This window comes from Gouania willdenowi, chromosome 18, assembly GCF_900634775.1.
Source record: "Gouania willdenowi chromosome 18, fGouWil2.1, whole genome shotgun sequence".
Classification (NCBI taxonomy): Eukaryota; Metazoa; Chordata; class Actinopteri; order Blenniiformes; family Gobiesocidae; genus Gouania; species Gouania willdenowi.
Window position 1 is genome coordinate 483,015 of NC_041061.1, and position 27,672 is coordinate 510,686.

Sequence of the window (27,672 nt, forward strand, 5' to 3'; positions counted from 1 at the left end):
CTAGTGATAACCACGCCCCCTGGAGAGGATTGTGAAACTAAACCCCTTCAAAAATGTGATGGAGATTCACAAAGAGTGACTGTAGCTGGAGTCAGTGCTTCAAGAACCACCACGTACAGACGTATGCAAGACATGGGTTTCAGATGTCACATTCCTTGTGTCTAGACACTCATGAACCAGAGACAGCATCAGAAGCGTCTCGCCTGGGCTAAAGACAAAAAGGACTGGACTGCTGCTGAGTGGTCCAAAGTGATGTTCTCTGAAAGTACATTTAGCATGTTCTTTGGAGATCAAGGTCCCAGAGTCTGGAGGAAGAGAGGAGAGGAACAGAATCCACGTTTCTTGAGGTGGAGTGTAAAGTCTCCACAGTCAGTGATGGTTTGGGGTGCCATGTCATGTGCTGGTGTTGGTCCACTGTGTTTCCTTAGGTCCAAGGTCAACGCAGACATCTACCAGGAGGTTTTACAGCACTAGAAATCTTTTTTTTTTTGTATCGGTCTTAAGTAATATTCTAATTTTCTGAGATACTGAATTTGGGATTTTCATTAGTTATCAGGTATTATCAACATTAAAATAAATGAACATTTTAAATATATCAGTCTGTGTGTAATGAATGAATATAATATACAAGTTTCACTGTTTGAATGGAATTAATGAAATAAATAGTTTTTCATGATATTCAAATTTTATGACCAGCACCTGTATATTTTTAATGGTGTGTGTGACTGTCCCTTTAATCCAGCCGTGTGTGTGTGTGTGTGTGTGTGTGTGTGTGTGTGTGTGTGTGTGTGTGTGTGTGTGTGTGTGTGTGTGTGTGTGTGTGTGTGTGTGTGTGTGTGTGTGTGACAGCTGCAGTCTCCTCAGAGCACACACACACTCTCTCTCTCTCTGCAGTGCTTCAGTCAGACCGAGTCACGGCGTGTTGAGGGCGTGTCATGCTGCGTGTGTTCCTCCTGTGTGCGGAGAACCTGCAAACTCCGGACAGCGACGTCAGTGATGCGTACTGCAGTGTCACCTGGGACGGTATGAAGGCACCAGCGTGGATCATTAGTCTGTCCCAGGGTTTCTGTCTGTGTGGAGTTTGCATGTTCTCTCCTTGTGCTGACATTGCTTTTCTCAGGCTTCTTTTTATTTTCTGAAATGGCCCACGGGAGTGAATCTTCTAGTGAATCCAGCATGCTAACGCACCAGTGTGATGCACAGGAAGGCTTTTGTGCATCAGCATCACAAGTCCATGAGCCTCATCAGAACACACACACACACACACACACACACACACACACGTTTAAATCAACCTAAAGCTACACAGTCTGTGCTGCGGCCGCTTCATATTCCCTCCATCACTCCTCGTTTTTGTTGTCATTTTGTGTGTTAGGTGTTTTTATTGTTGTTCCATGTATTTCTGTAGTGGTTTTGTGTATTTTTCTATTGTTTTTGTGGGTTTTTGGAGTATTTTTGTGGGGGTTTTTTAATTCTTGTGTTTACAGAGTCATCCTTAGATTATTTGTTGTAATTTCTTGTGTGTCTTTCTTGTCACTTTATGTGTTTGCGTTTGTCATTTTGTGGGTTTCTTGTTGCAATTTAGTGCATTTTTGGAGTCATTTTAAGAGTGTTGTTGTTGTTGTGTATTGTTGGAGTCGTGTGTGTGTGTGTGTGTGTGTGTGTGTGTGTGTGTTTCTTGCACTTCTCTCTCTGCTGATTCTCTATATTTAGCTCAGAATGGGATCAGATTGCGTCTCTTAAACAAGGTCTATTTCATGTTTCTGAGGACAATCGTTTCACACAAACTCAACTACACAACAATCCTGTGTGTGTACTTCTTCCTGAGGAGACGTTAGTGAACAGCTGATCGTTCCCAGTTGGGATCGCCGGGTCTTTCCGTGGCTGATATCCGACCCCTGACGCTGCTGTGTCACTCATTTATTTCTGCTCACTGTAAGGTGGTGCTTTTCAATCTGTGGGTCGGGGCCCAGCATTGGGTTGTCTTTAATGAGATCCCAGCTGGTGTTCTGCTTTAAATGGTGACCTTTTAAACTTCTGATTATTTAGCAGCTAGTGTAAAAAATGTTACCGGCATATGTTGTTGTTGTGGGCCTTGTGCTTTTATTTTGAAGGGGGTATATTTTGCAGTGTTGTAGCTAGTTCTCCCACAGCACGTCTTTCCTTTAAACCTTATTTTTTAATATTGGAAAAAGGTTGAAATAATAGAATTTACGGTTTATAATTAAGACAAAAAATTTCCTTGAGCACCGCTTCCTGTTTTTGATTTGAACTTCCTTTGAAACGTTGCCCAGTGTTTCCGTCTTGATCAATCACTTATTGGGAACGTCCTTGCTTTCTTCCCACGTTCTTGTGCAGTGTTTGGACAGATGACAGGAATGTTTTTCCTGTGAAGATGAAATGTAAAGCATTATGTGAAGGTTTCATTTATTCAGACAACATATTCAGGTAGGTAGTGCGTTGTGGAGCAGCAGCTGTGATCACTCAGCTGCTGCTGTGTGATTAATTAAAACTCTGACAGACACAGACTTCTGTCCAACGTAAAGTCACAGTTTGATCCACTACAGAGTGAAACATGCTGTCATATGCAGATGAGGATGGAACACTAACTGTTCACACACATATTTTAATGAGGCTGAGCTCACTTTAAACTATTAATATTTAAAACTGTGTATTATAGAAGTTAATAGTTCTGTTTCACTGTAAACATCCCTCTGTATTAAAGCAGGACGCTCTGTGGACACGTTATTACATCATATCTACATCATCTACCTCTGTCACGCTTTACAGTGATGATGATGATGATGATGATGATGATGATGGTGATGATGATCAAGGAAAGAGATTTTAACTGTGACTCAGTCACACTGCAATAATCTGATCAAATCAACCTGTTGCATTGTTTATCAATGAAGGCGTTTCAAATTAAAAGTGAACTTTTTATGAATTTCAATGACATTTACAAGCATTGGTAAAACTCCATGTTCCATGATTTCTAGCCAAAAAACCACATCACCGCCTCCTTTCCTTCGGCCCCGCCTTCATTCACACATCCGCATTTTTGGTCTATTTTATGCGTGGTGGGCGTGTCAGCAGCCTGGACCAGAGAATACGCATCGGCGAGAAGTGCGTAACTGCAGGCACGTAAAAAAGTGCTTAAGTCCAGATGGGAGAATAAACCCCAAAGTGATCAGCAGATGTCTCTGAAGAAGACTGGCAGTTGACAGTCAAAACTTGTCAGGAGATCAAAGTAAATATAATGAAAAACATTTTTTTGTGTGAAGGTGAAATGTAGAAAGCACGCGTTAAGGTTTCATTTATTCAGACAACTGTTTTTCAGGAAATTGTACTTTGATCTCAGGAGATCAAAGTAAAATTTCCTGAAAAACAATTGTCTGAATAAATAAAACCATAACGTATTATTCAAAAACAACTTGCTGGAATTATGTCAAAAAAAACATCAACGCGAACAACAGATGCCTCTGAAGAAGACTGGCAGTTGACAGTCGAAACATGTCAGGAGATCAAAGTAAATTTCCTGAACAACATGAATAAATGAAACCTTAACATATTATTCAAAAAGAAATGGAGAAAGCAGCTCCATGGAGTCAGGAGGAGTAGGAGAGAGAGGACAGGAAGTGTCGGGGTTTCCTCGGGATGTTCCCCACGCTCTCGCTCACTGCTCCGTGTGTCAACGAGACGAGCAGGAGCCACAGAGCCGTTTCTAACTGGATCATTAAGCTGCTGCTGCTGCTGCTGCTCCACGGTTCCATTCATGGTTTGTTGGTGGTGGAGGTGGAACAGGATTTCTCTCAGTAACCCATAGTCTACTGGGTCCAAACTATGCTGCGCTGCGTCCTTCAGCGGGCCACCAACCTGAAACAGGGCAACCCTCTGACAAGTGTGACCTTCAGAGGTAAGATCAGCAGGGAAACCACACAGCTGGCCCTGTGGGATCTGATGGAGCATCAAGCCTTTTATGCAGTTTCTTTCTATGTACGCTCCTCTCTTTGTTCTTGTTTCTGTTTGAGTTTTTGTTCCTCAAATAATAATAATACTAATAATAATAACAATGATAATCACTTTTTCCAGAACCAATGTCTGACGTTTCAGTACCTTGTAATCCAAATCCAGTAAGTGTCGGTCTCGATCACCACTTAAACCAGTAGCTCTCAAACGTTTCAGCCCGTGATAATATCTACTATTATCCAGGAAGTTTATTATAATTTGGGCTACAGTATATAGTCATATTAAAAATGTAAATCCTTGTTTTAATCAGAAATAAAATGGGTTAAAAGTGACAATAATGGGTCGACATATGTGACACAAAAGTGGTAGAAAGGGTTTACAAGTGGAATGTCCAGAAAAGGCGTTGATATTTGATGTAGAAGTGTCAGAAATGGGAGTAATGTAAGAAAAATGTATTAAAAGGAGTAAAAATATGGCAAGAAAAAAGGTGAAAATATGGCAAGTTTAGTGTAGCTGTAGAAAAATGGTAAAAATAAGCAAACATGGCCTCAAATTGTACAGAAAATTCCTAGCTTCTAGAAGGCAACTGGCGACCCACCCCCAGTGTTTCACTGACCCCAAAAGGGGTCCTGACCCCAAGGTGTGTGCGTGTGCGCGTGCGCGAGCAGGAAACCACACTCAGACAAAGGCAGGAAGCTGCAGCTCAGCTCATTAAAGGAGGCAGGTAACCATCACAGCGCCTGCAGACAACACCGAGGGAATATTAACGTGCACCGCACACACCAACACTCTTGTGCGCACCGACCTGTGCGCACCGCACACACCAACACTCTTGTGCGCACCGACCTGTGCGCACCACACACCAACACTCCTGCGCGCACCGCACCTGAACCTCTACCTGCAGGAGCTGAGGTTACACAGTGATCAAAGCCTTGTTCTCTTTGATGTAATGTTCACTAGCGTCACCGCTGTGTATAAAGTCAATATTTTCGTCCTGTTTTCTGTTTCTAATTTCAAAAATACGCGCTTAATAAACTGACTTCACTTCCTTTTCGACTCAGTTGTTGTGTAGATTTACATCAATAAAATAAAAATCACACACAAAAACATCATTGTTCTGTATATTTTTTAATGATAAATAATAATAAATGCAAACTTACAATAACAGAAATGTAGCTATTATCCCATTTAAAAAATAAATAAATAAAAAAAATAAAAACCTGTGTCACAAGTGGGTGGGCACAATGCTTGTGCTGGGTGGGCTGGGCCCCATTTGTCCCGCCCATAGCCATGGGCTTGCATCCCTATCTGTATTTCGTGGTTAGCTTAGCATGTAGCAGTGCTGGCAGAGCGGGGTCAAAGGGTAAAGGGGTGTGGCTTTCTCTCGCTCTCTCTTTCTATCTCTATGAGGTCATGATGTAACAAACGTCCAAACTTAGCATTTTCTTCTCACAGCTATTTTTAGAGAATATGGCCGACTCACGCAGGAAGGCAACTCTGTGCCACTTCCTGTTTCTCTGACACACACACACACACACACACAGTAACCTCTTGACACGTCTGTGGGAAGGGTGGGGATGTTTTTTAAGAACAGATTGACATCGGTATGTGTGTGTTTGCCCTCACATTGTGTGTGTGTGTGTGTATTAACTGCAGTAAAAACAGGAAAGCACCTTTTTCCACAGTGTTCAAGAGGCGTTCAGTGCATCAAATGACCTGCAGTTGAACGAGCGTGGTCTTAGAGAGAGGTTGAGGAGCTCAGAGTAGAGCTGCCACTCCTCTGAACCAAGAGCAGCAGGTTTACTGACGGTATCCAACTGAGAAAAGTCACTGTAGGAGTTCCATCTCAGTTAGAGTGGGCTTTTTTTATTCCTCCAAAAAAGCTTGAAAAGGGCTGTGAACCCACGACCACAGACAGAGAATAGAAAAAGAACACAAGGAGGAGTTTGAGGAGTGTTCCCAGTATTTAAAACAATCTTTTTCTGTGGCCAGGCTCTATAGGCCCCTCCCTCAGTGGTTACCACCCCCTACCATAATGGACATCCCCTCACCTTCTTTGAGATATGGCAAATAATGAGCAGTATTTCATTGACTTTAATCCTAAGTCTACATAAGTTTGTTGACTGTCTCAGTCCAGGATGTCCACGTGTGTTTCCTGTGACTGATCATAGAGACCAGTGTATGACTCATGTTTTATCATCATCAGGGTCCAAGAAGAAGACCAAGGTCATCAAGAACAACCCAAACCCGGTTTGGAATGAGGTGAGTCACATGACTACCGTTTATAAGAAGTTTTTTTTGTTGTTTTTTACGTATTCCTTTAGTACTACCTGGTACCAATTCACGTAAAATCAAACGTTACCATGTTTCAGTACCTTAACGCAGTGTTTCCCAAATGGGGGTATGCGATTGCACTACAGGGGGTACTTGAGAGAGAAAAAGTGGAAAGTCTTGGTCCCACCCCATGGGTGAGATGACTGGAAATGATAAAAACTATAGAAATAAATCTATTCAGGAGTTACTAAATCAGTGTTTTTCAACCTTGGGGTTGGGACCACATGTTTTTTCAAGCCAAAAATACAAGAACTTAGTAGAGACTAGACTAGTAGGCCATGGGCTTTCAAGATGGCGACTTCCGACTACTACGGCAACAGTGTTAGGTCAAAACACACAAACTCACCCAGACCTTTACAGTCTATGACATGATATTAACAGGAATGTATTACATATAGACAGCACAAGGAGTGAGTGTGTGTGTTTTTATTTGTTTAGCATGGATAAATGTTAGCTTTTGTCTTAACATTAGTGTGATGACATCATTGGAATCAGTTTATTTAAACTGATCTTATACAAACTGTATTGTTTTGATGCTATAATTTGCCTTAACACACTATGCATTGTATACATTTTTGAATCGTGAATTGAGAATCAATTCTGAATCGTATCGTCAGACACCCAAAGATTCACATCCCTTCCTAAACACAACGTTACACACACAGGACCGTAATGATGGCAGTAGCTGTTGATAGATCACAAGGCTCCGCTGCAGCCCGAGCACCTGCTGAACCCCGTTGGTTCGGATCTCGTTTCACAGGTATACGTTGAAATGTGAAAGAAAGATTGTTGACTTATTGGGACGATCGTCACCGACCCTCAGATTGGCTACATTCAGTCTAAAAGAAAGTCACAGGATCTTATCCTGCTGGTATTTTGGGTGTGCACTTTCCATACTACAAATCCCAGAGTGCATTGCGTCAGCTGACGTCATCAGGGTCAGGTACTTTAATGGGTTTATAAAGATACGCCCTCAGAGTCTGACTCAATAGTTAATGTAGATTACCTTTGGAGGCGGAGCATCTGTTCCTGTTTATAACATAGGACGGTGTTGTCTGTATATCCAGTGTGAATACCTGTCTGCAATGGCCACTAATTGATTTTATTTTGAAGTCCCATTCCTGCATTGATTATTTCTGATCCAAAGAGTCAACGTTGGTCTGAGAGTTGGAGTCGGTTCTAAGGAGAACGTTCCTCTTCTGTTTCTTTCTTTCTCTCTGTCAGGGCTTTGAGTGGGACCTGAAGGGGGTCCCTCTGGACTCGGGGGCCGAGCTTCACTGTGTGGTCAAAGACCACGAGAAGATGGGCAGGAACAGGTACGGAGGTTATTTTGGTCCAACACTTCAGAGCACACTTCCTGTCACTGACGCACGTTTCCACCCATTCATAGTCCAGATGATGGATGAGGAAACACAGCAGATTAATATTATTAAGTAGATCTAAATCAAGCCTTTGTATTAGTCACACAGTCCATCAGCATAATGCTGTTCAATCGCTACATATAGATTTCATTTACTACTACTTATAATTCAATTTTAACTTCATTACTCGTTTTTATTTATTCTAATTAATATTCTTTTATAATTAGATTTTTTTATTTAATTACTTCTTTTTTATTTTCTTGGCTTTTATGTTTTATTTATTTTAATTAATTTATATTATTTGTATAATTCAATTTAAATTTAATTACTATTTTTTATTTAATTGTTTTTTATATTTTTATTTATTCTAATTCATAAATAAATATTCTTTGTATGATTTAATTTTAGTTTAATTACTAGTTTTTGTTTTCTTGGTTTATGTTTTATATGTTTTTAATTATTCTAATTAATTAAATAATATTCTTTGTATATTTAATTTCAATTTAACTACTAGTTTTTATTTAATAGTTTTTGTTTTATTTATTATATGTGACTAATGATTAATATTCTTTGTCAAATTTAATTTAAATTGAATTACTAGTTTTTATTTAAAATTAAATTCAAATGTAATTACTAGGATTTTTTTAATTGTTTTTTGGGTTTTTTTAAATTGTAATTAATAAATCAATATTTTTTGTGTAATTTGATTTTAGTTTAATTTAATTACTTTATTTTCTGGGTTTTTATGGTTTTATTTATTGTAATTAATTAATATTCTTTTTATAATTAGATTTTTTAAATTTAATTACTACTTTTTGTTTTCTTGGTTTTTATGTTTTGGATTATTCTAATGAATTTATTATTTTTTTATATTTATATTTGTATTTAATTACATGGTCTTTTTCTATTTATTTCATTAATTTGACTGTATGTTTATGTGAACTGTGCTCAGACTCATCTTCATGCTCTCTCTCTCTCCTCCACAGGTTTCTGGGCGAGTGTCGTCTGTCCCTCAGAGACGTCCTCAGCTCTCCCAGTCTGTCGGCCACCTTCACCATCTCCCTGCTGGACACCAAGAGGAACAACACTGGGGTGAGTGACATGTCCACCAGATAGAATGTACAACAGATATTATTGGATATTCTCAGAGAGTGGGTGGAGCTACATTAAAATAAATTCAACAGCAAACAATAATACACAAAATGACAGAAAAATACACAAAATAACAGACAAACACAAATGGCTCGATGACAGAGAGAAAAATACAAAAAAAGCATAAAACAAAAAATAAAAAGTACCAAAATTTACAGAAAAATACACAAATGACACCAAAAAGTCACAGAACAAGAACAAAAAACACAGAATTACTAGACATTTACACAAACTGACAGATACAGTAAATACACACATGAATGTCGTACGTGAGTGAGTGAGTGTTGGTGGTGGTGGGAGGGGCTGATGACGCACTTTAGTAGCCTCGCCTCCATCAGTCTGCTCCAGGGCAGCTGTGGCTACAACAGTAGCTTACCACCACTAAGTGTGGAGTGAAAGAATAATCTCTTAATTCTGTAAAGCGTCTTTGAGTGTCCAAAAAAGCGCTATATAAAATTGATGCATTATAAATGACTCGACGACAACAAAAATAATAAAATTATTCACATATTATTGTATATTCTGAGAGAGTAGGCGGAGCTATATTACTATACCATATGTACTTTTCCTACAGTATGTGATGGAGTTCCTGACATATTGGAAGATGAAAATAGAAGAAAACACTTCAATTGTCCATATTTCAAAAAGTATTCATCAGATCAAACAAAAAATAATTTTATGTTTTTATTTATTTTGAACAAACCCATAAAAAAAAAGAATGAAAAATGAATAAACAAATATCAACAGAAATCTCCATGAAATGAAAAAAACTCCAATTCAATCTAATGCATTTAATTTGTTTGATAAGTGACAGGAAGAAGCTTGTCCTGTCCTCCACCCATTGTTCACCACTATCAACATCTGTGAGGTTTACATCCTCCTTCATTTCTATACTTTTCAAACATATATCTTTTGTACATTTACAAAGTGCGTGAACCATGTGTTTGACATAGAATTATTTTTTTGTTGTTTGTTTTGTGCATCAACTACCAAGACAAATTCCTTGTACTGTCCTTAAAACTGTACATGGCCATTAAACACATTTCTGATTCTGATTCTGATGATTTACCAGTGTTTGTTTAAAATGATATAGATCTATATCTATTCTTCTCGTGGACACACCTTTGGTTTCTTTGTTTCCTGAACAAAGTCTTTGTGTCAGAAATGTTGACGGATGTTTTGCTGCGTTTGTCTCACATTAAGAACATTGTGTTCAAAATGTGACGTGAACTTCCCTTTAATTCCTTTAACAAACCCTGGACTGTCTGAAGGCTCCAGGCTTTTATTTTGAAAGTCTTTTTCTGGTTATCACCAGAACCTCTTCTTCGCAGACTGTTTTCTTCTTCTACTCTTTTAATACGTGTCCAAGTTTTTTTTCTCTCTTTTCTCTTTTTTTTTTTGCTGCTTTTTTCTCTTTTCTTCTTCCCTCTATTTTTTTCCCTTGTTCTTTTCTTTTCTATTCTTTTTATTGTCTTTTTTCTTTCTTGTTTCCCCTTCTTTTCTTTCACTTTTTATTCATCTTTCTCTTTTAATCCCTCTTTTCCTCACTTTTTTCTCTTTTTTCTTTCTCTTTTTTTCCATTTTCCCCTTTTTTCTATTTTTTTTTTTTTCTTCTTACCAATGAAAACAAAAAGATTTTATGAATGAATTTGTGAAGGAATAAACTGACTAAATGTAATAAATACAATAAAGGAAATCAAATGAGTTTAATGACATAAACTAAAATAAAAATGGCTGGATTTAGAATCAGGGACATAATAAATGAATGTTATGAGGCTAAAACATTGATAATAAAGATGGTTTCTATGGTGGTCCAGGCCACGCTGTCTCTGCAGGTTTCCTACATGCCTCCTCCAGGATCTGGGCCCATATTCCCGCCTCACCCCCATCAGGAGGGTCTCCCTCACAGCGCCCCCAATGTGGAGCTGGACACCGTCACAAGTATTCCCGTATCCCCCCCCCCCCCCCATTCCTTCAGTTTCTGTAATAAATAACGCTGATGTGTCCCCAGTGATCTCTCTGGACACGTTGGGCGAGGACGACACCGAGAGCCTGATGATGCTGGAGGCCCCCGAGGACCAGGGGCCGGACGACACCCGCTCCATGGTCATCGTGGGCCCCCAGGGGGGGCCGTCGGGCAGGGAGACCCCTGCCGCCCAGACGCCCAAACGCTCCCCACCTGCCTACAACAACCAGGGAGGGCTGAGGAAGAGGAGGCGAGGTGGAGGAGGGGCGGGGGGCCAACCCAAGACCCTACCCAACAAACCACAGGACCTCCAGGTTTGTTTAATCAGAATCAAAACCAAATGGTGGAAAAGTTGGTGAAATGGGATTTAAAAAGCACTGAAGTTGGTAAAGAGTAAATTAGAGTGGATAAAAACAGACAGAAAAAGTGTTAAAAAGGGTTCAAAGTGTCAATATTGGAACAATTAGTTTAAACTGGCAAATAATGGGCATGAGAAATGGTGAATGTGGTTAAATTGGAAAGAATAATCATGAAATCTGGTGAAAAGAGGTTAAAAGTGACAATAATAGGTCAATATATGTGACAAGGTGTAAAAGTGGTGGAAAGGATTTAGCTGAAAATGTCTGGAAAGTGGAAAAAATGTTCAGAAAAGTGAAGTAGAAGTGTCAGAAATAGGAGAAATGTAGCAAAAATACATTAAAAGGAGCAAAAATATGACAGAAAAGTGATGAAAATAGGTTAAAATATGGTGAGTTTGGTGTAGTTGCAGAAAAAGGGTCAAAATGAGCAGAAATTGTTAAATAAAATAATTCTTAGTTTCTTGAAGGCATCTGGAGACCCCCTCCCAGTGTCTAGTGACCCCAAATAGGGTCCTGGCCCCAACGTTGAGAACCCCTGATCTAGTGCATCCATCCTTTCCTGACTTTATTTGTTCTTCTTGTTTTCCCCACACCATCAGCCATCTATGTGGTGTTTCTCCTGCTTATGTACAGTATATATGTTCTATGTTTATTGTGTTCTATTGTTTTATTCATCATTTGTAAACTAACTTGTTGTAGATCCGTGTGAGGATCATCGAGGGCCGACAGTTGCCAGGTATCAACATCAAACCTGTGGTGAAAGTGTCCGTCTGTGGACAAACCAGGAGGACTCGCATCAGGAAAGGAAACAATCCAATCTTTGACGAAGTAAAATCAAATTTTATATGTTATTGTTAGATTTATTGACACATTAATGAGTCAAACTTTCTCCTGCAGACATTTTTCTTGAACTTCTTCGAGACTCCGTCGGACTTGTTTAATGAGCCGATGTTCTTCACTGTGAGTAATGTAGCTTTAGTTCATAGTTTCTTCACTTATAAACTGACTGATGAGATTCTAGATGTTAGATAGGTAGAGTCGAGATGGTTTTTTCACTCCTCAGACACTTTACCAATAACCTATCGATACCAGGGAGGCTTTATTACAGAAATATCAGAGTAGGAGCCACAAAAACTGTGACTGTAACAGTAAAAATAGGGGTTTGTGTGTTTTTGTTGTTGTTTTGGATGTTTTCCTGTCATTCTTGGTCATGTTTTGTGGGTTTTTAACGTTGTTTTATGTGTTTTTGGAGTAATATTGTTCATATGGTTGTCATTTTGTGAGTTTTTTTGTGTATTTTTGGTCTTTTTTTGTATATCTGTGGTCATGTTTTGTGTTTTTGAAGTAATACTGTTCATTTTGTTAGGTTTTCTTTGTATTTTTTATGTTAGTTTTGTGTCTTTTTTGAACATTTGTTGTTGTTTTGTATATTTTCTGTTAATGTTTGTGTTTTTGTAGTTGTCTTGTGTGTTTAGCCTGTTTTTCTAGTCATTTTGCGTATTTTTATGCATTTTGTTTGTATTTAGTTTTTGGGTTCTGCTTCATTATGCTAATGAGCCACGCTGTTTCTGTTACTGTGAAATAACCTGGAACTAACATAACAACCCTGGATCAACCTGTCACTGAGAATGTTCATGGACATAATATTTAATTTAAATGTTCACCTGCACTACTCATCAATGCACTACTGCACTATTATCTTATTATTATTATTATTGTATTTTTATTTTATTTCATTATTATTATTATTATTATTATTATTATTATTATCTTGTTGTTTTATTTAGTTTGCACATATTAGTCTAACTACTCTTTATATTAATGTTATACTTCTTTTTTATTTATTTTTCTTTATTCTAGTTGATTGTTATTATTTAATGTTTACACTATCAGAGAGAGCACAGTTCACCAAGACAAATTCCTCGTGTGTATTCAATACATTACTTGGTCAGTAAAGTTGATTCTGATTCTGATTCTGATTCTGATTCTGATTCTGATTCTAAATGCTAACCCAGGCTAATCACGTCCTAGACTCCAAACAGTCACTTTCAGAGAAATGAAATGTATTTAAACTAAACTTCAGCTCCAGATGCATCAGCTAAGCTACGAGTATCAAACATAATAAAACGCTACGTCTCATCTCGTAGGTTTGTAACTCTCGCTCCCTGAGAACCGACGCTGTCATCGGGGAATTTAAGGTAAGCTAGCTGCTAACGCTAATGTCTTTTACCAACTGTTCTCATAGCGAGACAAAGGCTCGGTTATCAATGTTTTCTCAGCATTTTGAGCCGCTTTTTGCTTATTTTTACCCTTTTTCTACAACTCCACCAAATTCACCATATTTCAACCTGTTTTCATCACTTTTTCTGTCATATTTTTGCTCCTTTTAATGTATTTTTGCTACATTACTCCCATTTCTGACACTTCTACGTCACATTTCAATGTCTTTTCTGCACATTTTTCCACCTTCCAGACATTTTCAGCACTTATAAACCATTTCTACCACTTTTCCACCTAATGTCACATATTATAAACTAATGTCCCCCATATTTTTAAATTCTATTTCCCATAATTTGCAACTTTTAAACAAATTTTAGAAGGCTCAAGGCTGTTTTTCAATCGGCTGGATCTAAAGACTTTTTACTTATTCAGCCAAAAAATGAAAACTCCGCCCCTCATGTGTCCCATATTCTAAACTCCGCCCCCACCTGTTCCACAGCTGGACGTGGGAACCATCTACAACGAGCACCGTGAGTGTTTTGCTTTTTTTTTCACGCAGCAGCAGCAGGTGAAAGGTTAGGGTCGGATTCTCTGACTCTTTTACAGGTCACTGCTTTCTGAGGAAGTGGCTGCTGCTGTGCGACCCCGACGACCTCTCAGCAGGGGTCAAAGGTTACCTGAAGGTCAGCCTGTTTGTCCTGGCGGCCGGAGACGAGCCACCTGTGAGTCACGGTCTGGACAACCATCACCATCAAGTGTTTGCTCCAGAAACGCTGACTCGTGTGTGTGTGTGTGTGTGTGTGTGTGTGTGTAGGCGGACAAACGTGAGTGTGTGGAGGAGAAGGAGGACATCGAGGGGAACCTGCTGAGACCGGCCGGCCTCTCCCTGAGGGGGGCCACCTTCACCCTGAAGATCTACAGAGCTGAAGATCTGCCTCAGAGTGAGAACTCATCATCAATGTCTGAAACACGCACACAACGATGAGAAAAATAAAACAAAATGTCAACGAAAAATACACAAAAACATCAAATGTACACAGAAGTATTCTAAAACACACACATAATTATGGATGCTGCACCAATATACTCGTAGGAACCCGTGTGACCTGTCATTTCTGTTGTATTCTCTGGTATTGGCCGCCAGGGGGAGCTATTTTTACAGAAAATGTTTGTTTTTGTCATTTTTAAAACTAAAAAAACAAAACACACCAAATGACTCCTAAAACACACAAATCTACAACAAAACAATGCAAAATGACTTATAATGACAGTCAATATGTTATTGCTGTAAAAATACACAAAACAACATCAAAAACACACAAAATGACTCCTAAAACACACAAACAAAGTTTTTGATGTTTCCTGTGCTCTGATTGGTCGGTATTCTAATGTTGTCTCATGTTCAGAGGGTGTAATGAATAAAAACGTCCTAGTTTCATTAATGACGGTACGATTTGTTGGAAAGGAAAGTATTTTACTTGTGGGTGTATCATTTCAACTGGTCACTGTTACAACTGGTGATGCATTAATGGCGTCACTCATTGTTACGGTCGTCCAAAAATATTATTTTAGTGTGTGAAGTAAATAACTCATTTATTAGTTTTTCATGCAAAACTATTGTTTTGGTAGAAATGAAGAACAATCACAAGATAACATGATGACCATTTAAAGCGTAACAATGTGTTGGTGTCTCTCAGTGGACGACGCCTTCATGGACGGGATGAGACAGATTCTGGGCTTCGACAGCAACAGGAAGAACCTGGTGGATCCACTGGTGGAGATCCACTTTGCTGGAAAAACGGTAAAAACTCCCGGACTAGACCGGTCTGTTAAGGGGATTTTAAGGTGCGGGAAATTTGGCAAAGTTGTAGTTTTTGACCCATTGGATTCAAATCTGCTGGGGGGAGGAGCCAATTCTCACTGCGGTCGCCATATTGGGCAATTCAAAATGGCGGCTAAACAAAGCCAACCAAAAGTCAATGCTAGGTTAATGCTAACGCCAGGCTAATGCTAGGTTAATGCTAATATTAATACTAGGTTAGAACTAATGCTAGGCGAACATTAACGCTAGGCTAATGTTATTGCTAGGCTATTGCTAATACTAGGCTAATAATAACGATCGGCTAATGCAAACTTTAATACTCGGTTAACGTTAACGCTAGGCTAATGCCAGCACTAGGTTAATGCTATTGCTAATGCTAGGCTAATGCAATTGTTAGGTTATTGCTAATGCTAATGCGAGGCTAATGTTATTGCTAGGCTAAGGTTAATGGTAGGCTAATGCTAGGTTAATGTTAACATTAGGTTAATGCTAACCTTAGGCTAATGGTAATGTTAGGTTAATGCTAACTCAATGTTAACGCTAGGTTAATGTTAATGCGAGGCTAACACTAATACTAACAATAGTCTAATGCTAACGCTAGGCTAATCTTAATGCTAAGTCAATGCTACTGTTAGGTTAATGATAATGCTAAGATAATGCTAATGCTAGGCTAATATTAATGGTATTGCTAACACTAAGCTAATGAATCCACACTGTTTCTAGTTAAAATTAGAAACACTTTTCTAAGGTTTTGGACCTCAGGGATTTTAATAACGCCTATTTGACAGTTACCCTGACTAGCATCGCTATTTTGGAAAATCCAATATGGCCACCAGGGTTGGGTTCAATTAAATTTTTCAGTTACAATTATGTTTTCAATTACCAATGTTCAATTACAATTCAATTGCAACTACAGTGACCAGGATTTTTTATTAGATTACAATATTTTTTTATCCTCACAAAGTCAAAGACAGTCTGAAATGAATAATCTAATAAAAGTTAACCTCCCTCTTGTGTTAGCTTTCTGTTAGCATCTCTTATGCTAAAGGCTCCTAAATCAGCTGTAGAATACACTAAAACATATATATCTCATCTAATTTATTTCCTATCTGTTGATTACCTTGTTGATCTTCCTAATCAATGAAAATAAAGCTTTTAATATTTTTGGTGTGGGCGTCTGAGCCTTTTTTTGTGTCAGTGTACCCCTAGATTTATTTTTTCTAAATGTGTGTGTGTGAAAGCTTGATATGAAACATATTTTAATAATTATTAACTACATATGTGTAGAACTGTAACATGGCTCCCTCGTTTTGTGTTAGATTTTAATTGACAATTTTTATACAATTTTTATTGCAAATTACAATTACAAAGTCAATTACCTAAACTCGATTACAATGTAATTATGTTAATGCCAGCAACGGATTTTTTAAATTACAATTACAATTATAACTACAACTGCAAGCAGTTATGGAAGGGGGCCAAGCCTTCCCGCGCTACTCGGCCCCCAGATTTTGCGGAGCCCATGGAAGTACGTCACGAAGGATGACGGGTGTTGTAATAGTAATGGACGTGGCCCAGCCCAGGTTATTCAGTGCTATACAGGAGTGGGCGTGGCCTATGTCAGACGATGCGACTGTGTTTAGGTTAACACGTGGATATAAAGTCTATGAAGATGTGATTTAAAATGTGAAAGTTAGAGGCCAAAATGAGTTTGTACCCATTATAACACCACCCAGTGGCACGATTTTTGGTATAGGTGGTCTGTGTGCTCTTCTATAAATACCCTGTAATAAATGTTTGTTGTTTATGTTGTAATATGCCACGCCCACTTTGACCCATCGCAATTAACTTTGAGATATGGCCTCAAGGTCATACTCACCAAATTTGGTAAAAATCAGTCTTGCCATTTGAGAGATATATGCTAAAGATATATGCTATGATATATTGGCCTAAATTATTCAAATTTTGCTCATACCCCCACAGTCACATGCCAACCAAGGATCTCAGATTTGGTGTTTGCATTTATTTTGACCGAGGTATGCAACAGTTTGCGTTTTTATAGCAAGCTAGAAAACTTTACTCGTTAATAGTTTGCGCATATTTTGACAGAACAAAATTCTTTACTCAACTTTAGATCAGGTCCAACTGAAGACTTGGCCCCCTAATTAAAGCTGCAAGCAGTGATGAACGCGCCCTCGCAACCACACGCATGTTGGAACATGGCGCACGTTGAGGTGTGTGGGAAATTTTTAAGTGTTGAGACGTAGCTGAACATTTTCAAGGATTATATCACAAACTTTCCTGCAATGTTCTGTGCAAATATAATGTCTATGATTTCCTTTTACCAATAGGGGGCGTTATGACTATGAATGACAATTGGGTTAAACCATAACTCTGAGGTCTAAAACCTTAAAATTAAAAATTATTATGTGACATTTGGTTGACTAGTAAAGGAAAAAACCTTTTTTTGGGCGGCAGTCTTTTTGAATTATCCAATGTGGCAACCCCCATGAAGAATTGGTTCCAGTTCCTGCCAGATTTGAATTCAGCAGGTCAAAAACTGCAAGTACGACAAATTCCATGCTTGTAGACAAATTTTTACAATTTTTTCCCAAACAGACGCGACTAGGAGAGAGCTCCCCACAAAATGATTTCAGTGTTTTTGTTTGAATGTGGGAATGAGGGACCATGGTGTTTACTTTCAGGTGTGCACCAGGATTCTGGAGAAAAACGCCAACCCTCACTGGAACCAGAGTCTGAACATGCCCATCAGAGTAAGAACACACACACAAAAACAACTACCCCCCCCCCCCAACTTCCCAAGGTATTTTAACCACCAAGGTCTGTTAAGACTTAATTTCCTCCACGTGTTGTAGGAACTACTGTTCACACATGTAAACTAGGTGGTCCTAATGTTGTTTTCTTTCTCTTTGGTTCCCAGTTCCCGTCCATGTGTGAGAAGATGCGGATCAGGATCCTGGACTGGTGAATCCACCGTCCCACATCAACCAGAACGTTCCTGATGTGGATCAAACTATAACCAGTCTTCTTCTTCTTCTTCTTCTTCTTCTTCTTCTTCTTCTTCTTCTTCTTCTTCTTCTCCTTCTCCTTCTCCTTCTCCTTTTTCTTCTTCTTCTTCTTCTTCAGGGACCGAGCGAGTCACAACGACATCATCGGAACCACCCACCTCTGCATGTCTAAAATCTCCGCCCCCGGGGGGGAGATAGATGGTACGTCCCGACCACTCCACTCTGTACTTTCAACTGGTTTTGGACCATCTTGCGGTTTTTAACGCCTAAGGTGGAATGCTTTGTAAGACAAACATCAACAAATTTATAGATTTTTAGTTATCAATTAGCATTAGCCGTTATCTTCAGTGATTTACAGCTAGTTCATTACCCAAGGTTAGCATTAGCAGGAGTCCACACTGAAAGGGTTAAAGTAGCTAAATGTGGAACGTCGTTCTAAAAGGTTAACTATTAGCATTAGCTGTTGCTAATGGGATAGCTATTAGCATTACCAACAACGCTAATACTTATAAATAAGGGCTATCAAACATATTTTAATTCAAGGGCCAAATACGGACCAGTTTGATCTCAAGTGGGCCTCAAATTTTAGGCGGGAAAACAAGTAATTTCAACAATTTTCTGCCCTACAAATATATGTCAAGTAATAGACGTTACAGACAATATCCAATCTTTAAATTTCCTTGAGTTTGTGACCAATTTTTATTCAATTTAGGTAAAAATTGTGGAATAATTTTAATAAATTAAGATTTCTTTTTCAAAGATTTGCAATTAAAACGTGATAAAACCATGGGAAAACTGTCCGCCCTGGCAAATATTGTGGATATTGAATTTATGTATTTGAAGGGGTTGAGATATTTACAACTGAATTACTCAGTATTTTTACACAATTCATGATTTCTGTCGTTTCGATTTTTTTTCCTGTAGATCGAATTTAAAGGGCCGAATTTTGGCACCCGGGCCTTGAGTTTGACACATGATATGCATAGTTCCCACAGGCCAATGAATGCCACGTGATCTTCCCGGAGACGCCATCTTTGATGCTGCGTTTACTGCTGTTTACAAAGTTGTACTCGCAAATTTTGTGACGTTACTAAAATCATAAAGAGACAAAGTGACAGAGATTATAAAATACTTTATTAACACAAGATAGACAGAGGTACGACGTGAAAATTTCATTCAATAGCGTGGATCCGTATCTATATTATGTCCTAATGATATGTTAAATCTACAGCACAGTAACCTAATCATATTATTGATGTGATAATTGAGTCTAGCTCTTCAGGGTTTCTACTGGTAGCAGTATATCTAATGTCATGTTTTTTAATTGTAATTTTAATGCCCTAAGGCTATACTTTTAATGCCTCAAATGCAGAAAAAAATGTGTATATTTATTTCTGAAGATTTGAAAAACATTCCATCAAACAGAGGAATGAGATTAAAAGTAGATATTCAAACGCAAATTGGACACAAGAGACAACTTTTGAGCAAATAATTGTATAATAATAATACAATGGCACCACAGTTCAACGACATGTTTTGCATTTTTGAGGAAATTATGCAGCAAAAATTAACAAGCAATGCCAACATTTCTCAAGAGCTTTAGATTTAATTCCAATTGGAACTTCATTTAATGCTTTTTAATTATATTAAATGCCTTAATTTTGGCACCATTCATTGAGTGATCTTGTTACTTTCTATAATACAGTAATCTAAATAATGAAACTCACAAGTGACAGCATACAGTATATACACAAGATAATACTGAGTACATTATATCTGTCAACACATTATAAGATACGCATCTGACATAAAGTGCTCTGAGCAAATTCTTGCGTGTTTTGCATGAGTTTCTTTCCAGTTTATCCTTGCCAGCCATAACATTACTTCATTAACTATTAGCATTAGCTGTTGCCTTCAAATAAGAAGTTACTTGGGAAGCTATTAGCATTACCAACAATGCTAATACATATAAGTTAAGTTGATTCCAGAGATTAGCTATGAGCGTTAGCTATAAACATCAGCCAAAGTTTTTCTATATATGCTTTTTTGACTAAAATTGTTCACTTTGTAAACTATTAGCATCAACAAGAAGCTACTGTTTAGTGTAACAATTAGCATTCGCCTTTATATTCAGGGATTCAGAGCTAGTTTATCACTGTCAGTATTATCAGTCCATACAGTACAGTATAATGCTCAGTAAAAGGTTTAACTATTAGCATTGGCAGTAATGGGTAATGAAAATCCATTATTTTTTTTAGTTGGCAAAGCTGTTATTAGGGATGTAACGATTCACTCAACTCCCGATACGATACAAATGAAGAAGAAGCCTATTAATTTAAATTCTGGTTCTATAGTAAACAATGCAAAACTACATAATAGTTCATTTTCTTTTTAAAAGTGCAACTGAAAATGTATTTTGTGTCTTAACAATTGGACTTTAAAAAAAAAGACAAAAACAGTCTGCACTGTATTTATGTCAGATATTTGTTTGGACCAGCAGAGGGCGCTGGTAACCCAGTGGTCGGTTGGCATGCAGATATCCTTGCAGTGAAGAAGAGATGCTATGCTAGCACACAGAGCTAATAGAAAAACGTGACTTTTACAGATATTCTCGTAATATTACAGATATTCTTTCGGTGCTAAAGGGGTAAGGAATCATTTATGAACATGTTTAAGAGTAGATGGCGGCCAGAAAGAAAGTAGTAGCAGATTCCGCCCGCCACCTACACTTTTAGATGAGAAGGATATATAGCGCCCTCTGCTGTTTAAAAAAAGTATTGCTATTCAATTTTCAGAGCATCGATGTGAACCGTGGTACCTATAAATTGATTTTTAACTGCCTTATGATTAATCGTTACATCCCTAGCTGTTTGCATTAGCAAAACTCTATAACCTGTTTCGTTGTTGATTTAAGGCATTAGCTGCGAGCGTTAGAAGTCTTCAGTGAGGAATATTGCAAGCTTAAATTCAGCATCGGCTAGTAACAGCTATGCTAATGGCTAAGGGTTGTTGTTCTTGTTGTTAAGTAGGGAGCTGCATTGTTGCTCTTTTACTTAATTCAGCTAACGGTGAGCTTTAGCATTCACCTCTATATTGTGTGTGGGTTCTCAAATTCTCTGTTGGTGTTAATGCTAATCACCTGGCTCACTATTAGCATTAGCTTTGGACTGCATGGATTTTGATTGTCTATGATTGCTCAGGTGGAAATGTTGACCTGACCCGTTGGCGTTAACAGTAGCTGTGTGTTGTGTTGACCTTCATTAGACTAACAACTCCTAACTTTTTACTGCCTTGTTTCTGAGAACGACTTGAAACAAGCATCCACTGCACCGCAATGTGTTCAAGGTCTGGTGCTTCTGTTTGAGCTTGCGTGGCGTTCAAGGACTTTCTTTTCTTTTCTGTGATCCTCATCATTCCTCCTCTTTACGCATCCAGATGAGGCGACTCCTCGGACCGTCCACTCTGGCAGTACGTCCACCATCTTTGTTTTTTCTCCCTGTGTGTGAAAGGCGACGCCCCCTGTGATGTTTAAACTATTCAGATATTAATGGAGCTGCTGAAGGAACACAAATCACAAAGAGAGGTTTTATCTGGTCGGTCGAAATTTTAACGCAAAACTTTGAAGTGAGCTTGTAATGGTAGCTAGCTACAATGAGAGTTTTTATTGTTGCATTTTTGGGGGATTTTCATTATCTGCAGAAAACCTGATGTCATGTGAACTGACGTTACGTCATTTAGGTAATAACAAACCAATGATATCAGAGTGACGATATTATCTGACATGCCGACATCTCTTAAGTTGTTATGCGAGGGCTTTACTTGCTTTACTTGTTTTAATGCAAGTGCAGTTACTCTACGAGTTCACTTGAAAGCTTTACGCGAGAGTGCGTTACCTTACCATGATAAATTGCAAAGTCAGAAGCCAGCGCGTATTACCTTTTTGTGCTATCTGTTAGCTGCTCAATTAAAAGTTGGACTACTTTCATGTGCCCACTTAAGTTTTACACAAGCAATTATTACCTTTACGTGATCATTTATGGCCTTTTACACACTTTAAGAAGAAATATAGAGACCATTTGATATCAGATAAAAACATAGTGTGGTGTTTTCATTACTCTTGGAAATGCGCAAAATCTAAAAAGCTCAATAAAAACTGGTAACGGAAACACCTGACTTGAAAAGTCTCACGGGATGAGATTTCATGAGAGTTACGATGCTCCAAAACAACCATCAGTGGAAACACATTCATAGCGCAATTATACTTTGTCAAGATTTTAGAAATATTGCTTTTGTTTTGCGTAAAACTGTAATGAAAACACAGGTAGCAAGTGAAGCTCTTTGCTGATGATACCTTTGTGTTCATTCATGTTAAAAATGACAAATCCAAAGAGCTACGTGATGATAGTGACAATATTATAACTATCTGCCTTTCTATTACCCTAAAAATTTACAAAGATAAGCAGGAAATATTGTCAAAAGAGGTTAAAAATGGCAATAATGGGTCGACATATGTGACATTACGTGGAAAGATGGTGGAAAGGGTTTATAAGTGGAAAAATTGGGAGGAAAATGCATTGAAATGTGATGGGGAAGTGTCAGAAATGGGAGTAATGTTGCAAAAATGCATTAAAAGGAGAAAAAATATGGCAAGAAAAAGTGATGATAATAGGTTAAAATATGGCAAGTTTTGTGTAGTTGCAGAAAAAAGGATAAAAATAAGCAAAAATGGGCTCAAATTGTAAAAAAAAAATTCTTAAGTTTCTTGAAGGCATCTGGCGACCCCCTCCCAGTGTCTCGCGACACCAAGGTTGAGAACCCCTGGTATACAGGACTCCACATCCCACAATGCATTGCACCAAACGTTTCCAACAATGTCAATAAGAGAGCGTTTACTTATAATTTTAATGCGAGTCTGATTAATTGAAAGCATTCACTTCAAAGCTTTCCGTACCTTCCCCCACTGACTTTTTTTAATTTATGCGAGCATGAACCCACTGAGGTTTAACATGAGCACGTAAATCTAAACGTGTCCCTTCTGGGGCTCCATACGAATATCCTTCAAATCCTAATCCCTTCCTTTGATTAAGTCACGTTCCCAGCAGGTTCACGTTGTTTCACGACTCGTTCGTATTTCCTGTTTCCAGTGGACGACAGCCTCGGCTTCCTCCCCACGTTCGGCCCGTGTTTCGTGAACCTTTACGGCAGCCCCAGAGAGTTCAGCACCTTCAGCGACCCCTACGAAGCTCTGAACTTGGGAAAGGTAAAGTCATCACTGAAACATCTCACTCAGTATTGGTAGTACGATAATTGCTTCCTCTTTCCTTGGTCCAGGGAGAGGGCGTGGCTTATCGGGGACGAGTGTTACTGGAACTTTCCACCAAACTGGAGGACAAACCTGAGCAGAGGACGGACGATGTTTCCTCAGACGAGCTGTTGGTGTTGGAGGTAAGAAACCATGAGGACGATACGAGCAGCAAACGTCAGTGGTTTTTCACACACGTGTAAATATATGTGCAGTGTACTGTATGTATATATTTTAGTGGTGGAACTCAATTATTTAGAGACTTTGTAAGTAATTCATCTTGATTATTATTTCCATCATTGAATGCTAACAAAAGGTACAATATGAATAAAGAATATTATGATTGCATTGTTCACAAAGCACTAACTTAGATTGAACTAAGCTATATTCATGCTTTTTTGGTTTTTGTGTGAGTTTTTAATGTATTTCTGAGCATTTTCTGTAATTTTAGCTTTTATGTTTATCTGTAATTTTTGTGTATTCTTGTTGTCATTTCATCATTTTGTTGTGGAATTAGTGTTTTTACTGTTTTGTTTCTACCATTGCCTGTTTTGTTTTTTTGTATATTTTTCTCTCATTTTGTGCATTTTTGTTGTTTACTGTCAGTAGAGTCATTTCCTGTCAGTTTGTATATTTTTCTGCAATTTTGTGTGTTTTTTGGAGCTGTTTTGTGTTTTTGCTAAAAAAAACAGCACTTAGTCCAGAACATTCCAGAGAAATATAAACTGAACAGTTTAAAATATTTATAATATTTGTGGATATCATGAAATAAACAGAACAACTGATGAAGATGATGAATTTAGTCTGAAATAGTTTTTCTACATAACAGTTGATAAGTTGGGTCAGACGATGCTATCTGTAGCAGCGCTTCTAGCCCCGCCCACATCCTCGACCACAGAGTGGTCGACTAATAATAATAATAATAATAATAATAATAATAAACTGTCCACTACAATCATTTATCACTGACTTTGTTCATTTGTTACTCATGGATTTATTATTGGTTCTGAACCCTGTCTGAGTGTCAGTGTGGATTGGAGACACTGTCTGCTCCACTAGGACCATTGTCCCTGCTAGCTGCTACATGTTAGCATTGAGGTGCTAGCTGCTACATGTTAGCATTGAGGTGCTAGCTGCTACATGTTAGCATTGAGGTGCTAGCTGCTACATGTTAGCATTGAGGTGTTAGCTGCTACATGTTAGCATTGAGGTGCTAGCTGCTACATGTTAGCATTGAGGTGTTAGCTGCTACATGTTAGCATTGAGGTTCTAGCTGCTACTTGTTAGGATTGGGGTGCTAGCTGCTACATGTTTAGCTTTGAGGTGCAAACTGCTACATGTTTAGCATTGAGGTGCTAGCTGCTACATGTTAGCATTGAGTTGATAGCTGCTACATGTTTAGCATTGAGGTGCAAACTGCTACATGTTTAGCATTGAGGTGCTAGCTGCTAAATGTTAGCATTGAGTTGATAGCTGCTACATTTTAGCATTGAGGTGTTAGCTGCTACATGTTTAGCATTGAGGTGTTAGCTACTACATTTTTGCATTGAGTTGATAGCTGCTACATGTTTAGCATTGAGGTGTTAGCTGCTACATGCTTAGCATTGAGGTGCTAGCTGTTACATGTTTAGCATTGAGGTGATAGCTGCTACATGTTTAGCATTGAGGTGCTAGCTTACGCTAGCAGAGCTCTGGTGATCAACCAACTATTTCTTATGCAATTTTCACATAACTAGGCTTTAGTTTTTTATTCAGTGTTTTTATTTAAACTAAAATTAATGTGCATGAAGCACAGCAACAACTTCTGATCTGGTTCTCCTGTTTCTTGTGTTGTGGTCTGTGCATCAGTATCATGGGTATACTGGGAACTATTGAAATGAGAAAGGTTCCGTGCTGTTTGGAGTGAAAAGAAAAAGATTAACAGTGTATTTTTTGTGTGCATTATTTTTCTGTAATTAATTTATCACAATTAACGCGTTAAAGTCCCAGTCCTTTATTATTTAGAGATGTTTCGATTTTAGCTTTTTGCCAATACTTTTCAACTCTTATTTCTGATATTGACCAATACTGAGCCCCTCCCTCATATTTATAGCATTTGGCCAAAAATATACCCCATCTTTAAATATGTATATATGCGTGTGTATTTGGCTTCCTGAAGTTTTCCTCTGTCCCACAGAAGTTCCTGAGGAAGAGGAAGTTCTCTCTCTTTGTGGCGTTCTACTCAGCCACCCTCCTGCAGGACGTGGACGACGCCGTCCAGTTCGAGGTCAGCATCGGTAACTACGGCAACAAGTTTGACTACTCCTGCCTCCCCCTGGCCTCCACCACACAGTTCAGCCGCGCCGTGTTCGATGGTGAGTCGGAGGGTGGGGTCTTTGTGTGTGCGTGTGTACCTGACCTGTGTGTGTGTGTGTGTTGTAGGTTGTCATTACTACTTCCTGCCGTGGGGGAACGTGAAACCTGTGGTGGTTCTGTCGTCTGAGTGGGAGGACGTACGGCCCAGGATAGAGGCTCTAAACATGCTCCTGTCTATCGCTGACACGCTGGTACGTGTGTGTGTGTGTGTGTGTGTGTGTGTGTGTGTGTGTGTGTGTGTGTGTGTGTGTGTGTGTGTGTGTGTGAGAGTGTGATCGTGATCACATATTAAAAGCACAGGTTGTCTCTGTGCAGGAGGAGAACCTGCAACGCGTGCAGCAGCAGGTGAAGGCAGGCAGGGACCTGGAGGAGGTGGAGGTGCTGGTGGTGGAGCTGCTGGATCAGCTGATCTCAGACTGCAGGTTCACTTTCACCAACAACACCTTTGATAGAGTTCATAGTTCACCCTCCTATTATCCTTGGGGTCAATTTGACCCCATTCATTGTTTATAATTAAAAAAAATAGTTGACTGTTTTTTAACTTCATATTTTGTGACTTTTCCTGGTTTGATGGGTACAACAGATTAAGCATAAAATGATCATGATGATATTTTTTCATTGTGCTGATCACATATTGCACACATTGGTATTACCCAGGGGTCAATTTGACCCCAAGCTGTTTTAGCTGTGTAAAACGTTATGTATTCAACAAATAAACAAAGCGCCTGGCACAAAAACATAATAACAGCAAAATACACAAAAAACTACAAAAACAACCACAAAGACTTAAAACTTTCAAAAATAAATGAAGTGACAGTAAAAAACACACAGAACAACAACAAAAATACAGAAAAAACCCACAAAAAATGAAATTTTCTGATAATCATCTTCTGGAGGTAAATACCCCTGCGGTCAGATTAGCCCCAGGGGTAAAATGTGTTAGTGATGTTTTTAGGGTAATAGGACAGTTATGTAACTGTTACCATGACGATGTTGGTGCTAACGTCTCCCCCTCAGTGAGCCGCTGCCGTCTCTGGACCAATGGCCGTGTGCCACGCCCCTGGACCGTGCGCTGAGGCACGTGCGCAACCTCCACCTGCAGCAGATAGTGGCGGCGGCGCTGGCGCTGAAACACGGGCAGGAGACAGAGCTGTGGGCGGTGCTGGAGCAGGCGGAGGACTGGGCCAACCGCCTCAGGACCATGGCAGAGGAGGTTTATTTGATTTAAATGACAAGAATCTGAAATTCTGTCGATCAATAATGTTTATAGGATTTATTTTTGAGTCCCATGTGTTTAAAAAAAGGTTTTAATGATTTTAAAATCATTAAAACAGTCAGACTTGTTGTTTCTCTCTATGTTTGAGGATTTCATTCAGTATTTATCCATACTGTTTATATCATTACGTTATCTGTTTTTGTTGTTTTTATTAGTTTTTTGTAGTTGTTTAGGCTGTTTTTAGTTTGTTTTAGTCTGTTTTTGGTCCTTTTTAAGTCTCTATCTTTTGTTTTTTATGTCTGTTTTTGCTGTTTAAGTGTTTTTAGTATTTGAAGTCTGTTTTCAGTCAGTTTATGGTCTGTTGTCTCTGTTTTTTGCATCATTTCAGATGTGTTATTTTTTGTTGATTTTCAGTCATTATTTGGTCTAATTTCAGCATTTTTAAGCCTCTATTATTAACTCTTCATTTTACTTTTTCTGTCCTGTTTTTTTTTTTTTTTTTTGGTGTGTTTTGGAGTTTTTATCTTTTTTTTAGTCCAGTTTATGGTCATTTTGTCTCTTTTTTGTCTTGTTTTTTATGTTTATGT

The 27,672-nt window shown here is 38.6% G+C and overlaps 1 protein-coding gene across 1 annotated transcript in view; it reads left to right on the top strand.

The window, feature by feature from the left end:
• The first annotated feature begins 872 nt into the window (after positions 1-872).
• The window catches only part of dysf (dysferlin, limb girdle muscular dystrophy 2B (autosomal recessive)), a 77,215-nt gene continuing 50,415 nt past the window's right edge, over positions 873-27,672 (top strand). The window contains exons 1-23 of the mRNA XM_028473955.1: positions 873-1,023; positions 6,176-6,231; positions 7,528-7,619; positions 8,651-8,756; positions 10,634-10,757; positions 10,828-11,096; positions 11,841-11,969; positions 12,039-12,101; positions 13,289-13,339; positions 13,861-13,891; positions 13,968-14,083; positions 14,176-14,302; positions 15,059-15,162; positions 17,889-17,957; positions 18,125-18,168; positions 18,331-18,413; positions 21,648-21,680; positions 23,357-23,472; positions 23,544-23,657; positions 25,691-25,868; positions 25,936-26,060; positions 26,185-26,291; positions 26,887-27,082. Coding sequence (XP_028329756.1) covers positions 936-1,023; positions 6,176-6,231; positions 7,528-7,619; positions 8,651-8,756; positions 10,634-10,757; positions 10,828-11,096; positions 11,841-11,969; positions 12,039-12,101; positions 13,289-13,339; positions 13,861-13,891; positions 13,968-14,083; positions 14,176-14,302; positions 15,059-15,162; positions 17,889-17,957; positions 18,125-18,168; positions 18,331-18,413; positions 21,648-21,680; positions 23,357-23,472; positions 23,544-23,657; positions 25,691-25,868; positions 25,936-26,060; positions 26,185-26,291; positions 26,887-27,082 — 2,421 coding nt within the window. The 5' untranslated portion in view covers positions 873-935. The remainder of the gene's footprint in view (positions 1,024-6,175; positions 6,232-7,527; positions 7,620-8,650; positions 8,757-10,633; positions 10,758-10,827; positions 11,097-11,840; positions 11,970-12,038; positions 12,102-13,288; positions 13,340-13,860; positions 13,892-13,967; positions 14,084-14,175; positions 14,303-15,058; positions 15,163-17,888; positions 17,958-18,124; positions 18,169-18,330; positions 18,414-21,647; positions 21,681-23,356; positions 23,473-23,543; positions 23,658-25,690; positions 25,869-25,935; positions 26,061-26,184; positions 26,292-26,886; positions 27,083-27,672) is intronic.